The sequence below is a fragment of the Nelusetta ayraudi genome, unplaced genomic scaffold (genome assembly GCF_046127955.1).
Source record: "Nelusetta ayraudi isolate G7.1 ecotype Tasmania unplaced genomic scaffold, CSIRO-AGI_Nayr_v1 ptg000092l, whole genome shotgun sequence".
Lineage (NCBI taxonomy): Eukaryota > Metazoa > Chordata > Actinopteri > Tetraodontiformes > Monacanthidae > Nelusetta > Nelusetta ayraudi.
The window spans coordinates 4,374,224-4,400,000 of NW_027466142.1; the positions used below are offsets into that span (position 1 = coordinate 4,374,224).

General features: G+C 42.2%; 2 protein-coding genes across 3 annotated transcripts in view; both read left to right on the top strand.

Annotated features, from left to right (window-relative positions):
• Positions 1 to 15,300, top strand: part of tjp2b (tight junction protein 2b (zona occludens 2)) — a 56,151-nt gene extending 40,851 nt beyond the window's left edge. Inside the window, exons 13-23 of the mRNA XM_076047283.1 lie at positions 4,944 to 5,163; positions 6,829 to 7,013; positions 7,254 to 7,349; positions 7,451 to 7,530; positions 8,042 to 8,252; positions 8,345 to 8,445; positions 9,275 to 9,484; positions 10,519 to 10,626; positions 11,504 to 11,971; positions 12,741 to 12,826; positions 14,519 to 15,300. Of these exons, the coding sequence (XP_075903398.1) occupies positions 4,944 to 5,163; positions 6,829 to 7,013; positions 7,254 to 7,349; positions 7,451 to 7,530; positions 8,042 to 8,252; positions 8,345 to 8,445; positions 9,275 to 9,484; positions 10,519 to 10,626; positions 11,504 to 11,971; positions 12,741 to 12,826; positions 14,519 to 14,663 (1,910 nt within the window). The 3' untranslated portion in view covers positions 14,664 to 15,300. The remainder of the gene's footprint in view (positions 1 to 4,943; positions 5,164 to 6,828; positions 7,014 to 7,253; positions 7,350 to 7,450; positions 7,531 to 8,041; positions 8,253 to 8,344; positions 8,446 to 9,274; positions 9,485 to 10,518; positions 10,627 to 11,503; positions 11,972 to 12,740; positions 12,827 to 14,518) is intronic.
• A 5,901-nt stretch (positions 15,301 to 21,201) lies between these two features.
• The window catches only part of fam189a2 (family with sequence similarity 189 member A2), a 15,175-nt gene continuing 10,599 nt past the window's right edge, over positions 21,202 to 25,777 (top strand). Inside the window, exons 1-2 of one of the 2 annotated variants that reach the window (XM_076047212.1) lie at positions 21,202 to 21,961; positions 24,662 to 24,718. In XM_076047212.1, the coding sequence (XP_075903327.1) occupies positions 21,683 to 21,961; positions 24,662 to 24,718 (336 nt within the window). In that variant the 5' untranslated portion in view covers positions 21,202 to 21,682. The remainder of the gene's footprint in view (positions 21,962 to 24,661; positions 24,719 to 25,777) is intronic. The other variant, XM_076047211.1, reaches the window with a different exon arrangement.

The window sequence follows — 25,777 nt, forward strand, 5'->3', positions numbered from 1 at the left end:
GTTTTCTGTATTGCGTCCGTGTATGCACGTCTTAAAAAGGGAAGCCGACATAAACCTGAAATGGTTCATCGTTATGAATGAAACATTTTTATTTATACAGCGTTTTTCAGAAAACTCAGACACTTTACAGTGCATTAAAATAACAAAATCAAAACACATAAAACTGCAAGTAAATCAAAATGCAGGATGATGATGTATCTCCAATAAAAGCCTTCTAAAAACTTTCTTTTCAGACCACTTCAGACCAAGATGATCTTTGAGGGTCTTGATAACAGTTTGATAACTAATTTCGAAAGACTTCATGAAATTGACTGACAAACTGAATGCCCGCAGACCCTGAAAACATTTAGTTCTTGTTTAACATAAGTCAAACCTCGCACATGCACACGCGCATGGATTTGCATGGATTTACATTTTGTCATAAAAATACACACACAGACAGCTCACGTTTAAAAGTGCAAAAGCCAGTTTCGTATTAGTTTGAATTATTAGCGCACAGTAACAGGCAGTTGAGGTTTGGCGAATAAGATACATAAAATAGCACTGCAACACCTAAACTGGCACAAAGATTTCAGTGGTGGCAGCTAACTTCGCTAACTTTTTTTTCATGTGTGGATCCTGGAACAGCGCGTCCTTTAGCACAATGCGCAGCCAGCTGCCACACTCTCTCCTCAGGACCACAAGCCTCGCTCTTCCTCTCTGTCTCCGATGTTTCCATTTAACGAGCGGGTTGCCAGCCTGGTCCGACCCCTGGAGGCTGTTACATTGGTTATGTCCAGTTTTGGTTCAGTCAACCATGACACACATGGAGACATTCACTCACACACATCGGCTCCCAAACGCATGAGATCAGAGAGACGCTAACGTTATTATGTAATTAGCGCAACCACCCCTCTAGCTTGCCTTTCAGTCTTTTCAAGTTCTTTTTTTTTTTGTCTCAAAGCACATTATTTAGGAGGAAAAGTAAGTGAAGTGTTACTGTACTGACATTAACATGAAAACTGGGTTTTTGCACTCCCCCGGTAGTTGGTTGTGGTTTCACCGTATGAATGATACATCAGGGCAGGGAGCTTCTTTTAATTAAAGGAAATGTAAGTGGTTTTGGAAGTTCATTTTATATTTATGCTCTTATAAAAATTTATGCAACTTTGACCGAGTACATCAAGACAAATGTATGTGCAGTTGTTCTCGAGTCAGTTGTGGTAATCTGGTGTTTAGCTGTTTCAGAAAAGTAACACATTGCGGAATTTTAGTTGTTTGCAGGCGAATTAGCCACACGAGAAAGGCTGTGGCCATTCGAGGCAGTACAGACAGCCCAGACAGCCCAGACAGCCCAGGCTCCTTTGTGAACTTTTCTCTGACTACTTTGCTCTCAGCTATTTGCCATGCTGTAAAAACACAATTTCTATTTTTAAACACGGTAAAAGTGCTTTTTCTCTTTTTTTTTACCTACTGCTCCAGACCTTCTCCCCTCAGGCGAGCAAGGTTCTGTTGACCCACATTTAGCAGCTCCACCTTCTAATCTCCTCGTCTTTGTTGACTTTGCTAGAAGTAGGAAGTGTGACGATACAACCGGCTCTTTTTCCTCGTGATGTGGTGAAAGAAAGACTTTCCTGCAGTTCCACCTGCATCGTGGTGTCCTGGCCGAGGGCCGTGGCTTCTTCCACCCAGAAACTCCTCATCCACTGGTTTAGCTTCGGCCCAGTCTGTCCAGCTTGGCATTGCCGTTGACTGCTTCTTGCTAGTTGTGGAGGCTCCATAGTTGTATGAGTTCCGACCTTTGCCCACTGCCACTCTTGACCTCTTCTGCACCATTTTTGGCCTTGCCTCAGAACAGGCAGGGAGGGGATCTGCCGGTGCTTGGTTCTCATTGAGATGATCCACATTGGGACTGTCTGTCTCTGGGATGGGTGGTCCTTTTAATAGGCCGCTGGTGTGACACAGTAGATCTTCCTCTTCCACTCTTTGCCAGTGTTTCAGTTAAAGTTGTAGTGACTTGAAGAGAAATGGCGGAAGCATTTAATCACCACCAACCAGTCGCCACTGCGGATCGCATTTGCCTTGATTTGGTCTGAGCCATGACTTGTGAGCAAAAAGCAGACGTAATCCTGTCTTTGAACTGTTAATTAGCCACAAAGCCACCACAGTAGGTGACTGAAAGCATTAAGCAGCTGCAGCTCATTCCGAATGCCGCAGCTGGGCTTCTTACCAGAACAGAGAGCTCAGGGCATATTAACTCCAGGTCTGAAGACTTTACACAGGCTCCCAGTCAGCTACACAGTAGACCTGAACGTTCTGCTACTGGTCTATAGGTCACTGAAGGGTTTAGGTCCAGAATGAAATGCTAATGGAATATAAACCTAGTAGGACTCCTGAGATCTGTAGACTCGGGTCAGATAGTGGAGCCCAGAGTTCAGACTAAACAGCTGTTTATGGAATAAACAGCTGTTTATGGAATAAGCTGCCAACAGCAGTGAAGTTTAGCCCCAAGTGTGAACGTTTTTAAATTCACATTAAAGACTCCTCTTTTCTCTTACGCTTAGAGTGCTTTTGTTAATCTCACTGTATTTTATTATCTTTTTAATTATATTCTCCTTTATTACGGCTCTATTCATGCATTTTAAGCTGTCTTTTTTTTCCTCTGCATTTTGTCTTTGAAAACTCTGTCTTCTTTGGTTTTTTTTTTTATTTTTTAAATGCTTTGAAAATGTTTGAACTTTTAATCATGTAAAGCACATTGAGTTGCCTTGTGTATGAAATGTGCCATATAAATAAAGCCTTGCCTTAAGGAGGCTCGCATAGTTTCCTGCTAATGACCTGACTTGAAACAGTGGCTGGCTGTGACAGTGCGATGGCGGGATGGGGGGTGAGATCAGACGCAGCTTCACCTGACTGTCCCTGACAAATCTAGGCTGAGTTCCTCCCACAGGGTTTCCCCAAGTGTGACAGCCAGCAGCATTTGGGAAAAAAAAAATAAACACACAAATGGACAACTGTAACTGTGTCACTGTAGTTCAAAAGGCATCACTTTCCGGGATGCATTAAGTCTTTTGGAATTCCGCTACTCCCAACGATTTGCACGTTGCAGCGTGAGCATGTAATTAAAGTAGACTCACTGAGTGGACAGGGTGCACGAGGCCTCGTGCCTGCCAGCCGGCCAGATGTCTGCGCCCGGGACGGCTGCTGCCTCTGTTGGCGCTGTGGGTTCAATGCTTTGTCAGGCCGCACAAATAAAATCTGAATGCCTCACAGGAGCCTGAAGCAGCCTGCAGAAAGGGTATTTCCATGCTGCAGCCCGACAAATAAGTGCTTTTAGTTTTCGATCGCGCCAATGACATTTTGAGCCTGCGAGTCTGCGTTCGACCTTTGGGAGCAGCTCGCTCGTCGGACTGATTGTCTTTTTTTTTTTTTGGTTTGTACTCAACATCCAATCTAAAGCGGCAAAGTGAAAACCCGGTCACGTTATATTGAGCGTTGATGTTGTGGGTTGGGACAGTAACTGAACCTAAACAGGATAACCTGGGGATTCGGGCTTCAGCCGAAAATTTAAAAAAAGAGAAACGCGAGACGAGACGTCCTCACCTGAGAGTAAACAGAGCAATTTCTGGGACTATTTTCAGCTGTGGATTTATCCACAGTTCATGCTCTACTGACTATATAGGGCATCTGGACAGTGTTAGTGGAGATGAGACCAAATTAAAGAGACAGCCAGCATGGCTTTGTGATGAATTCCGCAGCACAGAGAAAGATGCAACCGGTAACAATATTTGTTATCGGTTCATTTATTGTTGGTTTATCAGTTCTGCATTACAATAAATTCTATAGGAATTCAGTTATTAAAAGTGTTGAGGTCGGTTATTGTTTTGTTATTTTATCAGCTGCGTTGCAACAAAACATGTTGGATGCTGATGTGATGAGCATCCAGACTCCAGAATTTCTCTGGGTTGCAGATGAAAGGAGAGAACCTACAGCGCAGGTCTTTACTGAAACTCACAGGAGAATCAACTCTAATCCTCTAACCTCATCTCTCAGGGGTAATGTACACTTTTCAGAGTTAAGAGAGGACGAAAGGACTCTAATGACCTTAACATTTATGCTGTTCGTCATCACTCAGCATTATCTCTATGTGAAGATTACTGCTCTCGCGTTCAACCACGTCATTGCAAAGAAAATATGACCGTACGAGCGCTCGCTATGCAAGTCATTAACAGTGCTTTTGTTAAATTGTGTTCGTCAGGAGGAGATCTCACCGCGGTGATCACTCGAGCTAAAGTTCTGTCAACAAACCAGTTAACTGGTCACAGAGCCCAGCCCTGGCTTGATTGGATTTCTCTGCTTCTTGCGCTGCTCGTCGTCTTCTCTGACTTGTGCATTTCAATGCAACGATACGCGATATGTGTTTCAGTGAAGATGTGGTACCTTTGTCAGCGCCGTGACTCACCAGCTCGCCTGTAATGTCGAAAATAGATCCTAATATATTTCTGCCCACACATGCCGCTAATGACAGCTGCTCCCAGCCAAGTGGTGCACCTCCCCAGGGACGGAGCACAGATTGGTTTTTATTTAGTTTATTATAATTAAAATGTACACATTAGAGTGGTTTTAATTACATATTAACCTTACTCTTAAGTGTACTTTCTTCCGGTAAGAAAAAGACTAAATATAGCTACATTGATACTGTGATGAGTGTGGCTGCATTTAATAATGAATGCAATAATGGGGAAATTGGAACCCACCTTCACAGTGACTGAAAGAAACGCATGCATGTTGTCTTTAGGCTTGTCCATTGATCAAAGACAATTAGGACAATCTGGTTGTCTTAAACTGTTTAAAACCAAATCTAATTCTACCACTAATTCTTTTGCCTTATGCCTCCTCCTAAAAACTTACTCTTCAAATGTTTTTTTTCTCCCTCCTCGTCTCTCTCTCTCTTTGGTATATAGTCTACAACGACATCTTGGTGTCAGGCCGCGGAGACTCCTTCTTCATCAGGACCCATTTTGAGTACGAGAAGGAGACGCCGCAGAGTCTGGCCTTCAGCCGGGGGGACATCTTCAAGGTGGTGGACACCCTCTACGACGGCAAACTGGGCAACTGGCTGGCCGTCCGCGTTGGCAAAGACAAGCAGCTGCTGGAGAAAGGAATCATTCCCAACAAGAGCAGGTAGAGCTGGAAGCCAGCCAGTGACCTGACTGAGCTCGCTAAGCTAACAAAGGTCTGTTCATTAGAGGGCTGAAGACAAACATCTAACGCCTCCTGACGTCTCCTTTGAGAGGAACTGAGTGCACAGATATGAGTGAGCGCTAGCTGCCATCTTACAAGCTAGCTCATCTTACAGACCTGCCTCTACTCTGAAGCAGGGATCAAATGTCTCCTTGGTCCCTGGAGTTGGAAGGGTCACAACGGATTAAATGGAGTAATAATCACTTTCCTGGCATCATTTTCCGAAAGGGCCAAATCTCGAAGCGCAGTAGGGCTGAGCATAATTGGATCGAGCTGAAGCCATTCAGAGCAACATGTGATGTAATACTTGTGCGTGGCGTACAAGGTCTTTGTGTTAGCGTCGGAGTTGTAGTTGAGGCAAGTCCGTTACCTGGTGCTGAACCACAGGGCTCTGTTAACCACTGCTGGCTGTTTTGTTCCTATTTGATCGCGTTAACTCAGTGCCGCTGCTAGAGCAAACTCTGCTTGGAGCTGCATGAAGCTCAAGTGGGATTTGCCAAAAGCAATTGGCTAACACAGTCAACTGTTCAAAGGCAACAAAGAGGAGTGCAGAGGGGTCCTAGCCTTACAATATTAACAATGCATTCTAAAATCAATCACGTTAGGCCACAGTCCAGGCCTCCTCCACCTGCTCTCATGCTCCCATAATCTATTTCATCAGTCGGTCTGCTCAGTGCCTTCCTCTTGGACTGGCGTCAGGTTTTACTCCCACAAGCATGTGCTGGATGAGCACAGTCTCCCTTCCGTCCCATTAAATCACACACACAAAGGTTTTGGGGTTTTGTTGAAGCACTTACACCAGTTTGCCCAATAGAGTTACTGTAATGATGGTAATTGTCAGGCTGGTGTGAGACGGGTCTTGATGAAACGCTCTCAAAGGATGACTACAAGTTTGACCGCACAGTACTCAAAGATTTGCTCAGGGTTGTAATGAAGATTGAAATAGTTTGATCGTTAGACTCATTTACCTGTTGAAGCTTTTCACTTGTGCTGTTGTCGAGTTTGATATTGTTGCCAGCATGCTAGCTTCCAACAGCAGAGCTACTGTTCAGCAAGGACAAATAACAGTTTAATAACAAACAGTAGTTGACAGGTGGACCAAAATTTACTAGTAGTTAGAAGTATGAAGAAAAGCCAATATAGGAGCACTTGCTGGACTCAGGAGTTGTAAGTTAGAGGTGCTCTTTGGTTTGGAAAAAAAGACTAAACTAAAAGAATCAAAAACAGGAGAAACTCGAACGCGCTCTCATTGAAAAGTTAAAAAGCCTTTATTGTAGCGGCTCGGTTACATTCAAAACCCTGACTGACGCGTTTCAGCAATCAAGGCTTCCTCAGAGAGTCAAACAGTTCTTACAGAGAAGAGGAGGTTTTAAGCAGAATGTCCACCAATCAGAAATCTACACCTCACATGGTGGACACGTGTCCAAAAGTCATTCTATTCAGCAACCAGCAGGTTTTGGCTTCTTCTACACTAGTAGTAATATGTTTGATTGTTCCCTGCCTCATTTTGACTACGTTACTTCAAATGAGATTGATGATTTTCCCTCAATACAGTGCAGTTAGTTTTTTTTTTTAAGACATTGGAACTCATTGTTGCCTGTTCAGGGCGGAGCAGATGGCCAGCGTCCAGAGCTCCCACAAAGCTGCTGCGGGAGACAGAGCTGACTTCTGGCGGCTGCGAGGCCAGCGTTCTCTGAAGAGGAAGGACCTGAGGAAGGGCAAAGAAAGCCTGAGCGGTCAGACCCTGGCAACCCGCTTCCCTGCCTACGAGCGAGTGGTCCTCCGGGAAGGTGTGTGAAATTGTTGCCTTAGAAGTTTTTCAGCAGAGATATTAAGCAAAAGACAGAGACCAACTAACTACAGACGACACTTTTAATAATCCTTCATTAAAAATCTAGTTTCCTGTGGACAGCCGATGTATTTCTAAGAAAATGCTGCGAAATAATGTAGGGTTTGTTGTCTAATCTGTTTGTTCTGGAGTGAAAGCTGAAACTTTGCTAGTTTGAATATTCAAACTGTGTCTTTTGCAGCTGGCTTCCGCCGCCCTGTGGTGTTGTTTGGTGCCATTGCTGATGCTGCCAACGAAAAGCTGGCCTCTGAGATGCCTGATCTTTTCGCCATTGCCAGTCAGTTGCTCATTTCTTTCTCATGTGTCAACAAAGTGCTCCATTTGAAATCACCTGTTGGTCAAACTGAACTCTTGCGTTTTTTTCTTCGTCTTCGTCAGAAACTGAGCCAAAGGATGCCGGCTCTGAAAAGTCTTCCGGGGTGGTCCGCTTGAATACCATCCGACAAATTATTGAACAGGTATGAATTTTTACTTATTTAGGTACGGTATATATCTTTTAAGCCATCTGTGTCCATGTAATTGTACCCATTTAAATGTCAGGCAGAGTAATGAACCCCTGAGTAAAATTTTGTTTGTTATATTAAAGTTGGATGTGAATTATTAAGGTCAGCAATGAACTGGAACAGAATGTCACGGTCCAGCTGGTGAGCATCAGGCCGCACCTTGTGTTGTAGTAACCTTGTGCTGAATCGCTTCTGTCTTCTCAGGGGCTTAATTACAGTGAAAATCCTCGGTAAAAGTAACCAAACATTCTGGGTTTTTTTTGGCTGTTTTTGCTCGACTAACTATTTCCAGTGTCTGTCGCCTGGAGCTAACGGATTGGCCCTCCCTCTCTCTGAACATTGTGCATTTCAGAAATAGGACATGAACCAAATAAAAATCTAGAATTTTCCAGAATGAAGAATAAAAATTGGACCCTGAAGGTGCGAGTACGAGCTGAGCTGCTGATGCTGTTTCTCCTGTGCGCAGGACAAGCACGCCCTCCTGGACGTGACGCCCAAAGCGGTGGACACCCTCAACTACACGCAGTGGTACCCCATCGTGATCTTCTTCAATCCCGACAACAAGCACGGCATCAAAGCCATGCGGCTGCGGATAGCTCCCAACTCCAACCGCAGCGCCCGCAAACTCTACGAGCAGGCGGTCAAGCTGAGGAAGACCTGCTCCCACCTGTTCACCGGTGCGCCCGCTCACACGGCACAGCACACTGCGGCGGCGTTGGCGCGTGGAATTGCTTTGTCGTGACGAACTCTGCCGATTGTCCCCTTGCAGCCACCGTCGATCTGAACTCTGCCAACGACGCCTGGTATGGCAGCCTCAAAGACTCCATCAGGGAGCAGCAGATGCAGGCCGTCTGGGTGTCTGATGGGAAGGTACACGCTCACACACACACACACATACACATACACGTACACACACACTTACACTGGCTTCTCCAGTATTCAACTTTGTACATACAGGTGGAAAAAGTTTTTGGACACCTCGTGCATTTGTTGTGTGCAGTTATTTAGCAACATTTACCCACATGCTGCTCCTGCACTGTTCCATCCAGCTCACGAGTGGATGTTTTAGCAAGATGACTTTGTCCCTTGCAAGAATTTAGTTTTCCTATGTTGTCTTATTAACAATAAAGAATGTATTCATTTTCATTCGTATGTGTGCCTCCGATACAGCCAAACCTTTTTGAAACACACACACAAAATTATCCGGCAAATATCTTATCACAATAATTGGAATTGGAATCGTAAAAATGTAAGTGTGTCCGAAAACCTTTTTCCACTACTATAATGGGCGGTATGGTTGAGTTTAATGCAGCAAAATAAACCTAAGACTACATGATGATTGTAGATTTTATTAAAACTCCTCATACACTATAATATCCTGATAAATCTTAAAGTGTACCTGTTAGCAATGCTAGCTTTTGTTATTAGAGCTTCAGTAGTCTGTAGTGGGCCTCACCTACCCTGTTGCCTTAGCCGCCGTGTGTGTGTGTGTGTGTGTGTGCGCGTGTGTGCGCGTGTGTGTGCGTGTGCGTGCGTGCGTGCGCTCAGAGTATGCTCACTGTGTGCCTTCCTACTTCCTGCCAGTAGTGCTCTACAGCTCGGCTCTGTTTGTCTTTCTTTCTTCTCTCTTGTTTTTGTGCTTTCTGTCTGTCCATCCTTCCTGCCTGTACACCCAAGATCCACCATGTGTCTCTTCTAGCCGGAGGGAGTAGAGAGTGATCTGGACTGCCAGGATGTGGAGCGTCTGAGCTTCCTGTCCGCCGACTACCTCAGCATGGACAGCCGGCTGACCTCCGACCTGGAGGACACGGCTGACGAGGGCGGGGCGTACACCGACAATGAACCCGATCTAGAGATGATGCACATCTCTGCCATCAGCCGCTCGTCTGAACCGGTGACAGCTGAGGAGGTGAGGGTCCACTTATGTGTGGTTTGTGTTTTAAAAAAAAAAGTCAGTGTAATTTATACATACTTTTAATACTCATGATTTCTTTGCTGCTTAGTTACATATATATTGCTCAAATATTTGATTTCTTCACTATTGATCTGCAGTGTAGAAAGTGGTAAAGATTAAAAAAAAAAAAAAAACAATTTGCAAGACAAGGTGTGTCCAAAGTTGGTATTTATATTAAAGTATTAAAGATTAAAATAAGAAAGGGAGCTGCACGTGAGCTCAAACAATGATATTCTCTGTGTAAACAAAAAGAGGAAATGAAGATGGAGGAAGATAAGTTGAACTGCACTAAAAACCACTGTTATTGTTTCACTCACACAAAGGTTTATTTATAAACATATGTTACTTATTCAGTATTTGGTAGATACCCTGAGCTCGGGAAGAAGCGGGTATGGAAAATGAATGAATGAATGAATGAATGAATGAATGAATGAAGTATTTGGTAGATCTGCATCATGGGAACGTGATGCTCGTCGCAACTTCTTACACGAGCGTGTGCTGCCACCTGCCGTGCAGTCAAATTATTGCAGGTCTAAGCAGACAACTCACCGTGGTGAACCTGCTGTTTAAATTTAGACACACACACACACACTATATATATATATATATATATATATATATATATATATATATATATATATATATATATATATATATATATATGTATATGTATATGTATATATACAGACTAAATAGTAAATTTATGGTAAGCTAACTTGTTAAACCACTAGGTCATCGCTGTTCTTTCTAATGTCCGTTGACTGAAAAACAAGCTAGTTTCTTTAAGAGCAGACCAGTGAGGCGGAAAGCACCTCTTTTTCACAGTTTATCAAGAAGAAAAGACAGAAGAATGTGTGGTGCCTATTCACTTCTTTAAGAAACAAGATCAAATTTAACTTTTAGTATAGAGTTTAATCTAACAAGGCTCCTCCATTGTCACGGTCCAGCATTCTCACCTGCCCTGTGTGTCTTTTCGTGCATGATTTCAGATTCTGCGGAAGTACAGTCCAGACATTCGGAGTCGCATGAGGAAAATGAGCAGCCGGGACGTCCTGAACCGTGCCAGCCCTCCATCTGTCTTCCTGCCAGACAACAAGGTGAGGAGGCCAGTCAGTTCTGTCCACCAGCCTCTGCAATCTGCACTGGACTGAGGCCTCGGAAACAATCCTCCCTGTCTGAGAGCTTCCTGACCTGTCGACCCTAACATTGGCTGCGTTTCCATTGAAGTTTTACGCAAAATAAAAGTGATATTTCTAAAACTTTGACAAAGCACAATTTGCGATGTGCAGGTGTTTCCATTGAATGGTGTGAATCACACAAGTCATAATTCTCATAAAATCTCGTCCAGTGAGAATTTCACGTGTATTACATAAGCTTTTGTTTGTTTGTGGCTGTGTGCTGTCAAGAATGATTGTTATATAACTGGTCACATGACCCCTTATGTCATGTCCGGTGACGTGTAAATGCGAAAAATGTGTTTCCATCACATTTTTGAGATATACCTCTGTATCGATACGTCTGAAAAACCACCTACATACCTTATTTACTATATACATACCTGTATGTGTGTGTGTGTGTGTACAGTATATATATGTATATATGTATATGTATACATACATTATATATGTACTGTATATATAGTTATGTGTATATACATATGTATGTATATATTTATGTGTATATCTATATACTAATGACCTCATTTTAACTATAGCGAACAAATGCAATGTAAAATACTCCATCAAATTTCTGCTTCACTCCAGTTGTCTCTGTCGTGCCTTTGTCTATTTAATGGTCAGTGGTTTTCATTTGGTGGCTAAGGGGCATTTAATGAAGCGAGGTTATTGGAATAGTAAAACAAAGTATTATTCTAACATTGATAAAATAAAAAAAGGTCTTGATGGAGAGCGGCAGGGAGGATTTCACTTTTTCTCCTGACCCTCGTCCCACGTACCTTTCCCCTCCTCTTTGCAGGTGAAACTGTCCCTGAGGGACGACCTCGTGTTGACGTCGGGCTCCGCCAGCCTGCACCACCACTACCACCACCGCCAGCAGCAGCAGCAGCAGCAGCACCCTCTGGCCCCCGGCTCGCGCCGCAGCTACGACTCCCCGTCCAGCAGCAGCCCGGCCAGCAGCAACAACGACCCCCCGCCGCCGCCGCCACCGCTGCCGCTGCCGCTGCCGTCCGCCTCCCACCCCACCGCCTGCTTCGCCCCGCTGCCCCCGCCCTTGCCTCCGCACTTCGGCTCCCCCGCCAAACAGCGCCCCCTGGGAGGAGCGCCCCGGGCCCCTGCCTCTCCGGCCAAGCCCAAGGCGGAGAGCGGCCCGGCGGACGACCCCTCCAGTGGGTCCTTCCTGGGGAAGATCAAGGCCTTCGAGAAGATGCAGCACCTGGCCCAGGCCCACAGGTTACTGGAGGTCCAGGAGCACGAGAATGCCAAGGTGGGCGTGGCTAAAAAGAGTTTCTCTGGGGCCTGGCGGGCAGAATTCTTGCTTTATGTCTGATGCGTGATTGTCACACACAAAAACTGGCAGTTTTTCAGCGTAACCTAGAGGGGCAAGGACGCTGTTTGTGAAGTTCGGGCTGCTTTTCAGCTGCCACAACTCTGCCCGCACTAGGACAAAATGCTGAAGCAACTCCTGAAGGATGCAAAGGACGAGCTTGTTCTTCTCATGCTATGCTTTTATTTTTTCAAACAAGGAAAATGTTGATGGACGCATACAATGAACTGGAATGAAGCTTTAGCCATCGCATTGACATTTTTAGTTAATTCATAAGTAATAATAATAATAATAATATTGAAAGTATTTTTTTTCCAATTTTCTAATTCTACATTTCTTTTCTCTAAAGTGACAAAATGATAGAATTAAACTCATTCAACTCCACATCAATTTGCCTATAATGCACTTATTAACAGGCGGAAACGGTACACATCCAGATAGCCTTTTGTTTTTCCCTCCTACCTCTTGTGTCCTCCTGGTGGATGAGGAGCTGTGGTCGGTAATCCGGACGAGACAACGGCAAACATTCCTCCATGCCTTCTAGGTGCGCCAGTTAATATCATCCCTCTCGAGGAAGGTTGGGATTTTATAGGTTCCACACTGATTTTTGCTCCCCTGCAGGAGTTTTGCTTCTGTGACTGCTCGCCGTCCTTTAAATATTGACGCCAGCAACATTGTCCGACTCACTGACACTGTCCCGCGCCCACAGCTGGAGATCTCCCAGAGGCACCCCGACATCTACGCCGTCCCGCTGAAGACGGCCAAGCTGGAGCGCAGCCGCCCGCAGCCCATCGGGTAGGCTCACTACTGCCTCACCACTGTTTCCAGCTCCGCTGTGAGTTTGTGTGTTTGTTTGTGTTTGTTTGTGTTTGTGTCTCTGGTGCGCTTCCTAACCTGCCGCCTCACCGTCAATGCAGTCGCTAGTTGAAATGTCTGATTTTGTTGTTGTTGTTGTTTGGCGTCCAAGAGAAAGAAAGCGAGACGAGGAAGGGTTGAGAGCAACGTTTCTCAACTGGTGGTTTGTGACCCCAAAGTGTGCCGCAAAGCGGTTTTGATTGTGTCACTGCTTTGTAGGTAGTAAAAAAAAGGATTTTGATAGATAGATAGATAGATAGATAGATAGAGAAAATGTTGGCCATTTATTTTGCAGGACACACAATTCGATTCAATAATTGCAATAATTTATTTACTAGACATGATAGAAAGTGGCCAAGTGTTTTTATTTTGTGGAATCAATTTGAGTGCTGTGGAAAAACTTTGGGTCACAACTTCATGGTAAAAAAAAAAAAAAAAAAAATGTGGGTCCTGCTTTAGAGCGCTTCCAAATGCGGCCCTTGTACAGTGGCAGGTGCTGCAGGGTCAAGATAGCTCAAAGGGAAACAAGAATTAGACCCTACACAGGTCAGATTTTACATATTCATGAGTTTATTTTTGAGGAAGAAAAATCAACTCGCACCTGCTTCTTCGGGTTCGGGCGTTGGGTCACATGACCATAAATTATTACGAGAGAAAGAAAAATAAGATAACCTGTCTGTTCATATTTTTGAAATGAACATGAACTGTCCGTTCTTTCTTTTTTCACGAACATATACTTGCAACTTAGCTGTGATCTTTATAACTTCTATTGATTTATGGCCAGTGATCATTTAGCCGCGTTGCTGCCACAAACCACACTGATGATTGGGGAAGTTCAAGCCAGAGCCACTAGTCTTACTTGTTAACTGTAGATTTACTAACTGCCATGATAGCGTTGTTTTTTTGGTAGGATTTTTATCCTTAAAAATTTGTCGTGGTCAACTTGAATTCGGTTTTAGGAAACCAGTATAATGCTTTTTATCCTACCCTCCCTGAGCCATGACAGCCAGTTGCAGTCTGTTTACAGTGTTACAGCTGTCATGGGTTATGGTCTAAAGACCACCTAACAATTTTAAAACATAAATCCAACACTAGTAATGTTTTGTTTTGTTTAAAGAAAAAAGCAGGTTTCTTTTTCACAATGTTAAACAAGTTAATGGGATATTTGTGACAACAAAACAAAGACAATCCATCAAAGGTTGAAAGTCAAAACATTAAAGGTCCAGTGTGTAATTTTTGGAGATTTTGAAGAAGAAAGAGCGACATCAAGTGGTTACATTTTAGATTGCAGAATCTTTCACTCTCACAGCAAAGCTAGCTATATGTATATTCTCATATATAATTAAGAACCGTTCTAAGGGTGCGAAAACCAAATTACTGTTATTATACTGCGAGTATACACTTTTTAAAATGTATTTAGGGCAGTATATTAAGCTTTTACCAATATAAAAATCATAAGTCAAGCCAAATATTACACACTGGACCTCTAATTAAACTAACTCTAAATGTATTGAAGTGTATGGATTTGTCTTTGTCATTACAATGAATGTCATGAAAGTGGATCAATGTGGGCTGAGTGGCCACAGAGTGGGACAGGATTCAGTGCAGCCTCAATGTTCCTTGTGCCCACAGCTCAAGCTCCTGTCCTGAAGCCCAGGCTTTCCAGTCCTCCAGGGATGCAGGCTCTCATTACTCCAGCGCAGAGGAAACTGGGGAGTTGGCCGTGCCGGGATACTACAACACTAACTCATACCAGTACCAGGACACTGAACTGTAGAGCCGGCTGTCATCCTCCTGGACACACGAGCGCTGCCCGGGCCGTTTATTTACACACCTGCCATTCCATCACGTCTTGCACAATAATCGAGCTGCTGACTCTGAACTGACTCTTGCTTCTTTAATAATGAGACGGGGGACAAACTACTGCCTTCTTTTGCGTGGAGGAAGTTCAAGCAATCGGAACTGTCCATTTGGATAGGAGCAACTATCTTCACATAACTTTTTTGTTGTTGTCGTCGTTGTGTTTCGTTCCTTTGTTTCTTAGGAACCACTTCAATGGGTCAGAACTCGCTGACTTGAGACCACTTGTCTTTCTTGCCTATGCAACTCTTCAGTTTGTGCACAGCAACTGAAACCTATTGCCACGAGTTTAGCCCCTCACAAAGAACCTCAACACACCCCAAATGCGCTTTATCACATGTATACCCAGCTTTTATAATCTCTTATTATAGCCATCTATGATAAACAAAAGCTATGTATGTATTATAATACACAGAATACCCTATATACAGAGAATATATATACAGTATATTATATATATATATATATATAACAAAGGTTTGGTGTTTATACTCTCTTTGCATTCCTTCATATATAACAATGCCTGTGAAATATATGTGTGTGTGTATATATATAAATACATATATATATATATATATATATATGTATATATATATATATATATATGTATATGTATATATATATATATATGTATATGTATATATATATATATGTATATGTATATATATATATATGTATATGTATATGTATATATATATATATATATATATATATATATATATATGTATATATATATATATGTATATATATATATATATATATATGTATATATATATATATATATATATATATATGCATATATATACATATATACATATATATGTATATATATGTGTGTGTATATATATATATATACATATATGCGTATATATATATATATATATATATATATATATATATATATATATATATATATATACATATATGTGTATCTATATACGTATATACTGTATATATACACATATATATATATATATATATATATATATATATATATATATATATATACACACAGACAGAGAGAGAGAGAGAGAGATTTTGTTACAATTTTTTGAAGTGCCTTTTGCTTTCTTAAATCCCACGAGGTTTGGGTTGTATTTCCTCTCCCCCTCAGCCACCCAGCCATACGAAAACCTTTGCTGCTGTCAAGAAAACCAGGGAACCAGTGACACCAAAACCTTAATGCTGTCCCCTTGTGCTGTGCCGTTTGTAGACACCGGTAGTAGTTGGCAGTAGCAAAACACACCAACAGGTTCACAGTAGCGACGACAGACACCCTGTACCTCCAGTCCTGTCTTCTCTGTGGGAGAAAAAGTTTGCGTCATGTGACATCCGTATCCGTGCAATGGCAAAAGGAGCTGCAGCAGTTTGAATTTTGACACGACGTAAAAAAACAAAAAAAACAAACAAACAAAAGAAAAACAAGGGAAAGGCTATAAATGATTAAGCACATTCCAGCCTTAAACTTCAAAATCCTAATACAAAGGCGCTCAATTCTGGTGAAATTGTGAACTAGCTCACTGGGGTGACATTAATCTTTACGTGTGCATCACAAATCAAGTGTCAAGTGTTTAAGCTCTTACACTGTCGTCATCTAGAAATGAGAAACAGAGTGACATCGAAATAAACATGAAGGTATCAAAGCTTTGCTGTTTCCAATAGTACATAACCCTTCTCTATTATACTCCCCTATTATAGAATAAAATGATTCACAAAAGCAAAGTGACCCTTGGGAAGACAGAAGTCTATATAAATCTTTGTCTTAAACACTACCCTGCTAACTTATTACAACACTTAACCTATATGGTTTGCTAGCTAGTGATGTTACCAACTAGCATCAGGAAATTTAATACTACTTTGATATTTTTTTTAAAACCAAATGGACATCTATATTTTTTGTATCGCCATTAACATTGCATTTGTTTAGATATTATTCCTTATTGTTAAACAGTCTATAATCAACATCGCAATCACTCAGCTTAAAGTTAAATCTTTCACACAAAAAAACTTTTACACATGGGCAGCGAGGCTGATTCACCACTCTTGTTCCACCCCTGAGCTGAGCAGCTACACTACTGTGAGCTGTCCCAACACTCACCTTCTAGCACAACCTCTCCAAGGAAATGTCAACAGAATTATCTGTGTGACTCTCTAGTGAGACTGAGCCTTAAGATTCTGTCTTTTTTTTTTTAATTCATTATTATTATTATTATTATTATTATTATTATTATTACTATATTATTATTATTATTATTATTTGTTTTTGGTGCTTTGTTACTATGCTGTTTGCACTGCTCCTCCTAGCCCTAAGTCATCTGCCGGTCTGAACAGTGGGCGCGAGAGTGATGTATTTTGCCTTGAATTGTTTTGTCTTTTGAGTCTCTGTAGGCTGTCCGCCAACATGGTTGAAATTATTATATATTTACAATATTCTTAACAAACCTGAAGTACAAATAAACCGACAAAAAGTGAAACGTATCCGCACATTGTTGCTTTGGTTTTGGGTAATTGTGTTCATTAACATTGAAGCTTCATCAACAGTGAGTAAGAGATATTTCAACCACACTCTTGCATTTCAAAGATGTGACTACTCTCAGAAGAAATGCAGCATTGGGCTGCTGAAGGTTTGGCTGCTTTAATTTAGTGAGGGTGTTAGATGTCAAGATAAGAAAAGCCAGATTCACCTTGAAGCCTTGTCCGGGTTATGTGCTGCATTATGTGAGAGCAGGTTTTCACAGGATTTGTGGGCCCAATATAAGAAAACCCCCACAGGCCTTGTCTCAAGGACAGACAACGCAATAGTTAGATCCAAAAGTTAGAGTCTGAGGCACAACGTATGGTTATTCCAGACAAATATGAAACATTTATTCATGACTTTCTGAATGATACAAGTCATTGTCCCTAATGCAGATCTCCAAAATACACTGAACAGTTGAAGTCTTCAATAAGCTGGCTGGGTTTTTGTTATTTTTCTTTTCGTACATTTACTGAATGGAGTTTGCCCATGACGACATGATGACTTCTAAAGGCACACTGAGTGAGCCGCATAGGGATCCAGTTTGTGTTCAGGGTCACTGTGTCTGTGCAGATGCTTGATTCTGTCAAATATTTCCCTGTTCTGTTTTTGGGGTTGTTTTTTTTTGGCATTTTTTTTTTTCCTTCCTCCTTATATCCTTGATTGTATTCTATCCTTTCAGCTGCACAGGTTACAAAGTGTACACTGTTCAAGTACTCATGAGAGGACGGATGCTCTTTCCCACGGATCAGCTGTCGAACTCATGGAGGATGATTTAATCATGGACGTACTGAGAAAAAGAGCAGTAAAGACTGATGTGTGTACTGATAGCTACCCCATCCCAAGTTTTCACCTTTAAAGGGGAAATAAAACAAAACATCTGAAAACCGTGTTTCATTTCTTTGCATACTGTCTTATATAGCATCCATTAACAACAAAAAAAATCCAGAATTAATGGCAACCCACTTAAAACAACTGTTTGTGATGCTAGCTTAATCACGTTATTGTTTCCAGAATGTGTGCTGCATTTTGGTGTATAAGAATGTGTCGATGAGCCGCAGTGGGACACATGTCTGTCATGCAGTGGTTCTCAACTGGCGGAGTCTGAGGAGCCACATTTTTTATCACAAAGTCGCAACCCAAATCTATTCCATAAAAATAAAAATGCTAGCCCTCTTTTGATTAAAAAAAATAAATGCCCAACATGTTCTCCATAGGAATTTATATATTCTCTATAAAATCTCTTTAAGGTGGCGAGTAGGGGGCACAAAGCCACAACCTAATCAAAACAGCTCCGTGACCCACTTTTGGGTTGCGACCCATCAGTTGAGAAACACTGCTGTAATGCCTTCCATACCAGTCGTCATATGAAGTACAAACAGCCATCAAAGTCATCAGTCCACTTACTTCTACACCGCACTGGAGCCTATATCCCAGCCAACATGTTGCCAGTTTACCACAGGGCCACATAGATTCAAACCTATGGCCAGTTTAGAGTTGCTGATCGATCCACCTAATGTGCTTGTCTTTGGAATGTGGGGTGGAAGCCAGAGTCCCTGAGGAGAAGCCATGCAGACCCCACACAGAAAGGTCCTGGTCCATGTGGAATTAAACCCATGACTTCGCTGTAAGGCAGTTGCACACATTCCAAAAGGTGCTTTATCAATATTTTCCTAATAATACTAAGTGTCTGTACCCTGAGCTTGAAAAGACAAATGTCCAATGTATGTATTTGTTTGTTGCAAAACCTTTCAGAATTTTCTGGAGAACACATTATACCTCCCTGAGCAATACCTCAGCCAGTTGTTCATTCCACCCTCCAAGACACTGAACACCCACCCTTTTTGTCCCTTTTCCAAAAAATAGATTTTGCAGTAAGGCATCACTTTGAGCCAAAAACAAAGCTTTCTGGAGGGAGGTTGCAAAGAGCTAAAGTGCTGCAGAAGTTTTACATAATTAATTGTGTCAGGCTTCTCCACTGGAGTCCCTGATGGAAATTAATCATATAAAATGGATCTAACATGGGACCTTTAATTATTGATGCTCATTTCAGTACTTGCAGTAGCATGACACTTTCACAGTATAATCTGCACAGCACTATATGTACTCCAACATCATATATACATATGGTATATACATGAAGAAGAAGAATATGGTAGAAGAAGCTGTGCTGTCCGGTCAAGCTGAAAACTTGTCTCCTGTGTTACGTAATAAGATTAAACAGAGACACAGAACAGCCTGTAACAATACAATAAAATTAACAAATAGTAAAACACTCAAATAAGGACACTGCAATAAAAAAAAAAGAACTGTGGCCTTATCTTGATATATGATAACACATTTGTATATGTGAACAGTGACACAGGCATGTTGTAAGATTAAGTGATGGTAGGTGAGCAGCAGTGTTAGCATCGTACAGATGCAACATATCACTGAGGATTTATGTGTGTTGCCTGTACAGTTCAGGAGCAACGTGTGAAGGTTGCAGAGGATTTATGCCCCAGTTGTGCATCACATGGCAGACAGCAGCCAGCACGGCTATTATGTGTTTACAGCAGTGTGTAAAATCCTGAAGCAACTGAGCTGCACTCAACATAAAAAACAACATCATTTATAGAATAAATATTAGCAATATTGATAGCATGTCTATTAATAATCTGTTCATTTAATCATTGCCACACGTTGATCTAATCAAAACAGAAAAATGTGCATTTCCAAAGGAGTTAGTAATGAAGGTAAACAAAAAACATCTTAAGTGATTTTTTTTTTTAATGCTGAAGAGAAAGCAGATAATTCTCCAATCTGAGTATATTCTATATATATATATATATATATATATATATATATATATATATATATATATATATATGTATATATATATATACATATATATATATATATATACATATATATCAAATAAATATTAAAGTTTCACAGTACGAAAGTATTGCAAAATTGGATGGTGGTCCGTCCCACTTCCTTTGCAAGTATCTTTTTTCAAAGGTGCTTAATTAGTGCTTCTGGTTGATGTTAAGTAAATGCAGTGCAAATGTAATCCACCTATATAGCCCTGCTGCTGACGGAGCAAATTATCAATAAAGGAGCCACACCATGGTGCAGTGGTTGTCCCTGTTGCCTCACAACACAAAGGTTGTTGGTCCAATCCCTCGGCCTGGGTCTGTGTAGGGAGTTTGCATGCGTTCTCCCTGGCTGTGCCTGCGGAAGCACTCTGCAGGTTTGTCCTGCAGTCCAAAGACGTGTGCATGTGTATCAGCAGTAAATTGGTCGAATGTGCGAGTATGATTGTGAGTGGTAGCTTGACACAGTGTGGCTGTGTGATGAGTGGGTGACTTGTTCCGGGTGTAACATGCATGTTTTTGGATTGTGGGAGGAAGAACCCGGGGAGAACCCATGCAGACACAGGGAGAAGATGCCAACTCGACACAGGAAGGTCTCAGGCCCAGAATCAAACCCACGACCTGGGCCTGAGACAGTGCTAACCACTGCGCCACCGTGAAGGCCACAAATTAATAGTTGGCTATTTAAATGCAAGAATTTGCAACAACCTGCAAAGGACAAGAACTTGGGAAGAGCGGATGAGAGTTGATCAAAAACCTGACCAAAGAATAAGTGCTGAAAGAACTCCTCGCTAGGCTTGAGATGAGGTCATAAACGTCATTAACTGATGACAGGGTGTAACTCGCCCTCGATTACCCCCAAGCAGCTGAGACCTGTTCCAGTCTCCCCACAACTCCAAGTGAGTGGAGGAAAAGTAGTGATGAGAATGGATGTGCCATATAAATGTATTTATGCTCTTTATTTTTCAGCATGTGTCCTTTCAGTTCAAAAATGTTAAATATAAGAAAAACTATTGAGGTTGGGTCCAGCAACTAGTCAGTAAACACCAATATAAACTTTAAAAATGAATACAAAAAAAAAAAAAAAAAAAAAAAAAAAAAAAAAAAATGTTACACAGATAAAGAGAACGCTTTGTTGTGGGGTTTTAGTCCCAGTTGGTGTTTATGTAATCTAACAGTCACGCCGTCATAAATGTTTAAACTGAAGTCTGTGACTGACACCGCTGCGGGGAGAGGAGGTTTTATTTTCAGACCCATGTTCTCCTGTCTTGTTTACATGTCACACATGGCGCATTGTGCCCCTCCCCCACCGGGACTTGCGAGTGAACTCGCGGCCGAAATATGTGAAAGTCAATCCGAGCCGTGCCGTGCCGTGCAGCGCCGCGCCGCGCTACGCTGTGCGGGAGAACATGTCTAAAACTGGCCACCATCATGGCTGAGGCGGCGAGCGGCTCTCTTTTCAGCGAGGACCCACCCCGCACTCCGTGAAAACAACCCCAAACTACGGCTAATTCCTCGCTTCTTTTTTTTTTTGTTGTTGTTGTTTCCCTCCAACTCTCCGACATGTCGCTCCCGGTGGTGTTGCCGGGCTCTTGCTGTCCAGTGGCCGGGGCCTCGCAGCTCGCAGAGCCGCCTTACAGGCACAGACCCCGTGGATTGTCCGCCTCTTCGCGGCTCGTCGGCGGGGGACCCCGGCTGCTGCTACCCGGGCGGCCGCTGCTCTCGCTCGGCTTGCTGCAGCTGCTGCTCGGCGCTTCCATGGTGGCGCTGTCCTTCGGAGCGCTGAGCCTCAGCAACTCGCCCCCTATTCGGAACTCGTGTCCCTTCTGGGCAGGCTCCTCGGTGAGTAATCGTTATTATCAGCCGTGAGTGTGTTCGAGTGCTCCTCCGTCCACCGCTACCGCAGCCAGCAGCGAGAGCTTTAACATTCTGGAGACCGAGTGCAATATTGGTAATTATGTGTATGTAAAACTATTTACCGCTTTAAAAAACGGAAGTGACGACAGAAAACTATTTCTGCATAGTTTGTGTATGTGGGTATCACCGGGATGTGGACATAGAATAACTTGATACAAAGCAGGGACTCAGTTCTTGTTAGGGTACTTCTGCAGTAAATAGTAACCAAACCTCACCTTCTGGCGATGGTTTGTACTTTGTTTGTTTTTTTTGTTTTTGTACAGTAACTTTCTCAGTGTGGGTAATTTTGTCCACAGCAAAAACAGCTATAGTTGTTTACATTTGTGTATTTTTAAAAAAAATTAGATTAAAAAATATTCGTGGGGGACCAGCTGACAGCAATGGTAAACCAGACTTTGCACGTGTGTTGCAAAATGCAAAATCCAGTGAATTTTACAAAACACATGACTAAAAGAAATTCCGTGAATGCGTGCAAAACATGATGCGTGTTGATTGGCAAGTTTTTGCACAGTTTGTTCACATTGTTTGGACATCCAACTGCAGCCATTCGTCCATTTTCCATGATCGTTCTCCTGCACTCGGGGGTCGCAGGGCTGCTGGCCTCCATCCCGACTGTCTTTGGGTGGAGGCAGGTCACATCCTGGACAAGTCAGCACTTTATTGCGGCACCACAAACAACATGGAGACAAACACCCATTCACGCTCGCAGCCACGCATCGTCCTGAGTTGCAAATCTGCCTAACGTGCACGTCTTTGACCTGTGTACTGTGGAATTGAGAACTCACACCAACGCAGGGAGAACATGCAAACTCTACACAGAAAAAGGCCCCGGCACAGGGGATTGAACCCTCAGCCTTCTTGCTGAAAGGCAATGCTAACCGCTGCACCGCTGTGGCGCCCCACTGCAGCCATGCTAATTTTAAATTGACCTCTCAATAAACCAGTAAACATAATCTAGAGGAAACTGTAAGCTTGTTTTAAATAATAACTAGGCCACTGCCTCAGAGGCACGCGGTCTGCTTGAAAAGCTAACCATGACATGACTTGCGAGTTTAGAGCAACAATGTTATCGTGATTATAACATCAGGGAAAATTTGTCTATCCAAAATATGTTTTTCTGAACGAAGTATTGCCATATTAGTCTTTTCTTGTAGCATATTAAGTGCTTTGTTCCCAAATAATTAACCTTTAAAAGCCAAATGAATTCACACTCAATGTTTCACAACTGTGTAACGTGACATAACATTTTTAACTAGTTCCTTTTTTCATCAGTGCCCCTTTTATGTCATCACAAAAACACATGAACAAACAGAGTGCTACACTCCAATGCGTCTGTGCGTAGATGTCTGTATAACTCAATACAGTAGGACTTGCTGTAATGCTTTCTCGCTGTCACAAATGAAGACTGGCTTAAAATAACACAGGCCACAAAGGCTCAAAATAACCCATAGATGGCAGATGTAAAATGAACAGATTAAGATGCTGAAAGTGTAGACCGAAACAGAGAACAGAGCCAGGCCTAGAAAGACACAGAGGTAAATGGTGAGCAGCAGACTATATTGTTTGTCAGACTGTATGAAACCCATTTGAACAGAGTCAATCAGTGTTAAAGTCTGATCAGGATAAATTGCTTTGGAGCTCATTAGGAGCTTTCTGATCCTTTTGTGGTTGCTCTGCTCAGAACTGAAAAGCTGAGCTGCCTTGTCAGCACCAGTCAGCTATTTCCAAATCCACTTGAAACAATCACCACTAGGTATGGTTGTTAAGCCAACTTAGTTAATGCTAATACTGGATGCACTGAATTGAAAGGCATTTTTGACTTTCTGTACAGCCAGAACGTTTTCGTTTAGCCAATTTTGAAAGCCATCAAATGTCAAATTGGCTTCTGAAGCTTCTACTTCTCAGTAACTTTCAAGATGACAAATCATCCAACTGTTTTCAGTTTTTTTGCTATTTGTCTCACAAGTATGAGAACGGCTTTAATTTGATGCACCGTTGTATAACGTAAAACATTTTGCATGGACCCCAAAACAAGGTGCAGAAGAGGTTTTCTCAACCTTTCATTTTCCTTTAAAACACATCAGTTGTGTTGATTACATATCAAAAGTAAACTAGTGAAAGACCCACAAAAATAATAATGGCTCAATAATAAGTGACTGAAAAGATCTGTGAGAGAACATGAGAAGAGCAGTGTGCTTAATGGTAATCGTAATGGTGATTTACGAGTAAGAAAGGTTTCAGCTGGGTCTTGACTGCAGGTTTGGAGTTCACTTGAACAGAGGGCACTGCACTCTCTGTGTCTTCTGAGTTCAATGGAAAAAGTACCATTAAGATGTACTTAAGGGTGTATGGACATCATTTTTTTCCCCTCCTGGCTGAGTGTGAGCGATTATCAGACCAGACGTCATATATGTTACTTGGAGTAGTTTGTTAAGGCTGAATCGGTGTGGGGTAACCCAAACAATATTGCAATAATTTAGATCTGAGGGCACTAATGCAACTAATATAAGGGAAGATGGGAGGATAACTGATTTACATTTAGCTGTCATTTGTTTGTATGTGTGACTGTTTGTTGAATTGTTTGTTTCAACCAAATGAAAAGTCCATATTCCTCTTCATCCCCAGGTCATTCTGTCAGGCATTGTAGGCCTCACAACGTGGAGGAGGCCTATGCTGTTGCTGGTAAGAGACACGGTTGCAGTGCTTAAAGTGCTGTATTGGTACATTTTGGGCTACATCAGCAGTGGCTGATTGTAAGGAATGCATTGTGTGGAGGTTGTTTTTGCGACGCGGGGGGAGGGAGTTGGCAAGCAAGACGTTCCTCTTTTCACTGTTTGCCACAGTCAACATAACATGAAGAAGAGACAAAAATAACCTGGGGAAAAAACAGATTCACAAGTAAAATGCATTTAAAGGAAGATTGTCACGATTACAGGCAACAGGCACTGTTAAATTGCCTCGCACCGCTGTTATTGAAAGTAGAGCCAAAGACGTCAGAAGGAATGAGATTAGAGTTTATTTCTGTCAGTTTTAAAATACAACAACACAAAGCATGTGGGATTTTGACAGAAATATGAAGATAAATCAAAAGGAGCTAAACCAAACAGGCCTTAAACAACCCTCAGCTACTGTATTTGTGTGTGACGGTCAGGCAGCCAGTTTGAACACAGGCGACAGTCAGTAAGACATTCACTGCGAGCAAAATATTTCAGCGCACAGTGATATACACTATTGGAATGAGTGTAAATTTCCTGTGAAGCAGCACCAAAGGTGACAAAACAAGACATTTCTGAACTCCAAGAGAAAAGCAGAACTTTTTATGGCCTTCAGTTGAAAGCAGATCCCTCATAACGTGCTAACAGTTAGCTGTGTCTTCATGCTTAAGACACAGTTAGTTAGTTTCCCTTGAGAAGACACACACAGCTCGGCTGTAATGTGGTGCATTAAATAGCAACATTCCTCTTCCCATTGTACATTGTCTTTGAATAATTGTGCAAGATTTGCTGGTACTGTGCCAAGATCAGTGACGCCAGTGGCATGACTTTGGTTTCCCCTGTGTTTTAGAACAATGGCACCAGGTGGTTTACCGTCAATGTCACATACAATCAACCTCTGAACTGACACCAGAAAAGTGAGCAGCAAACAGGGGAGCCTGTATCACATTACCAACTTTACAGCTGGTAGCTAGATTAAAGCATTGCTTCCTGTGAAGGTCCAAACTAGGGATGTTAAAGATTAATC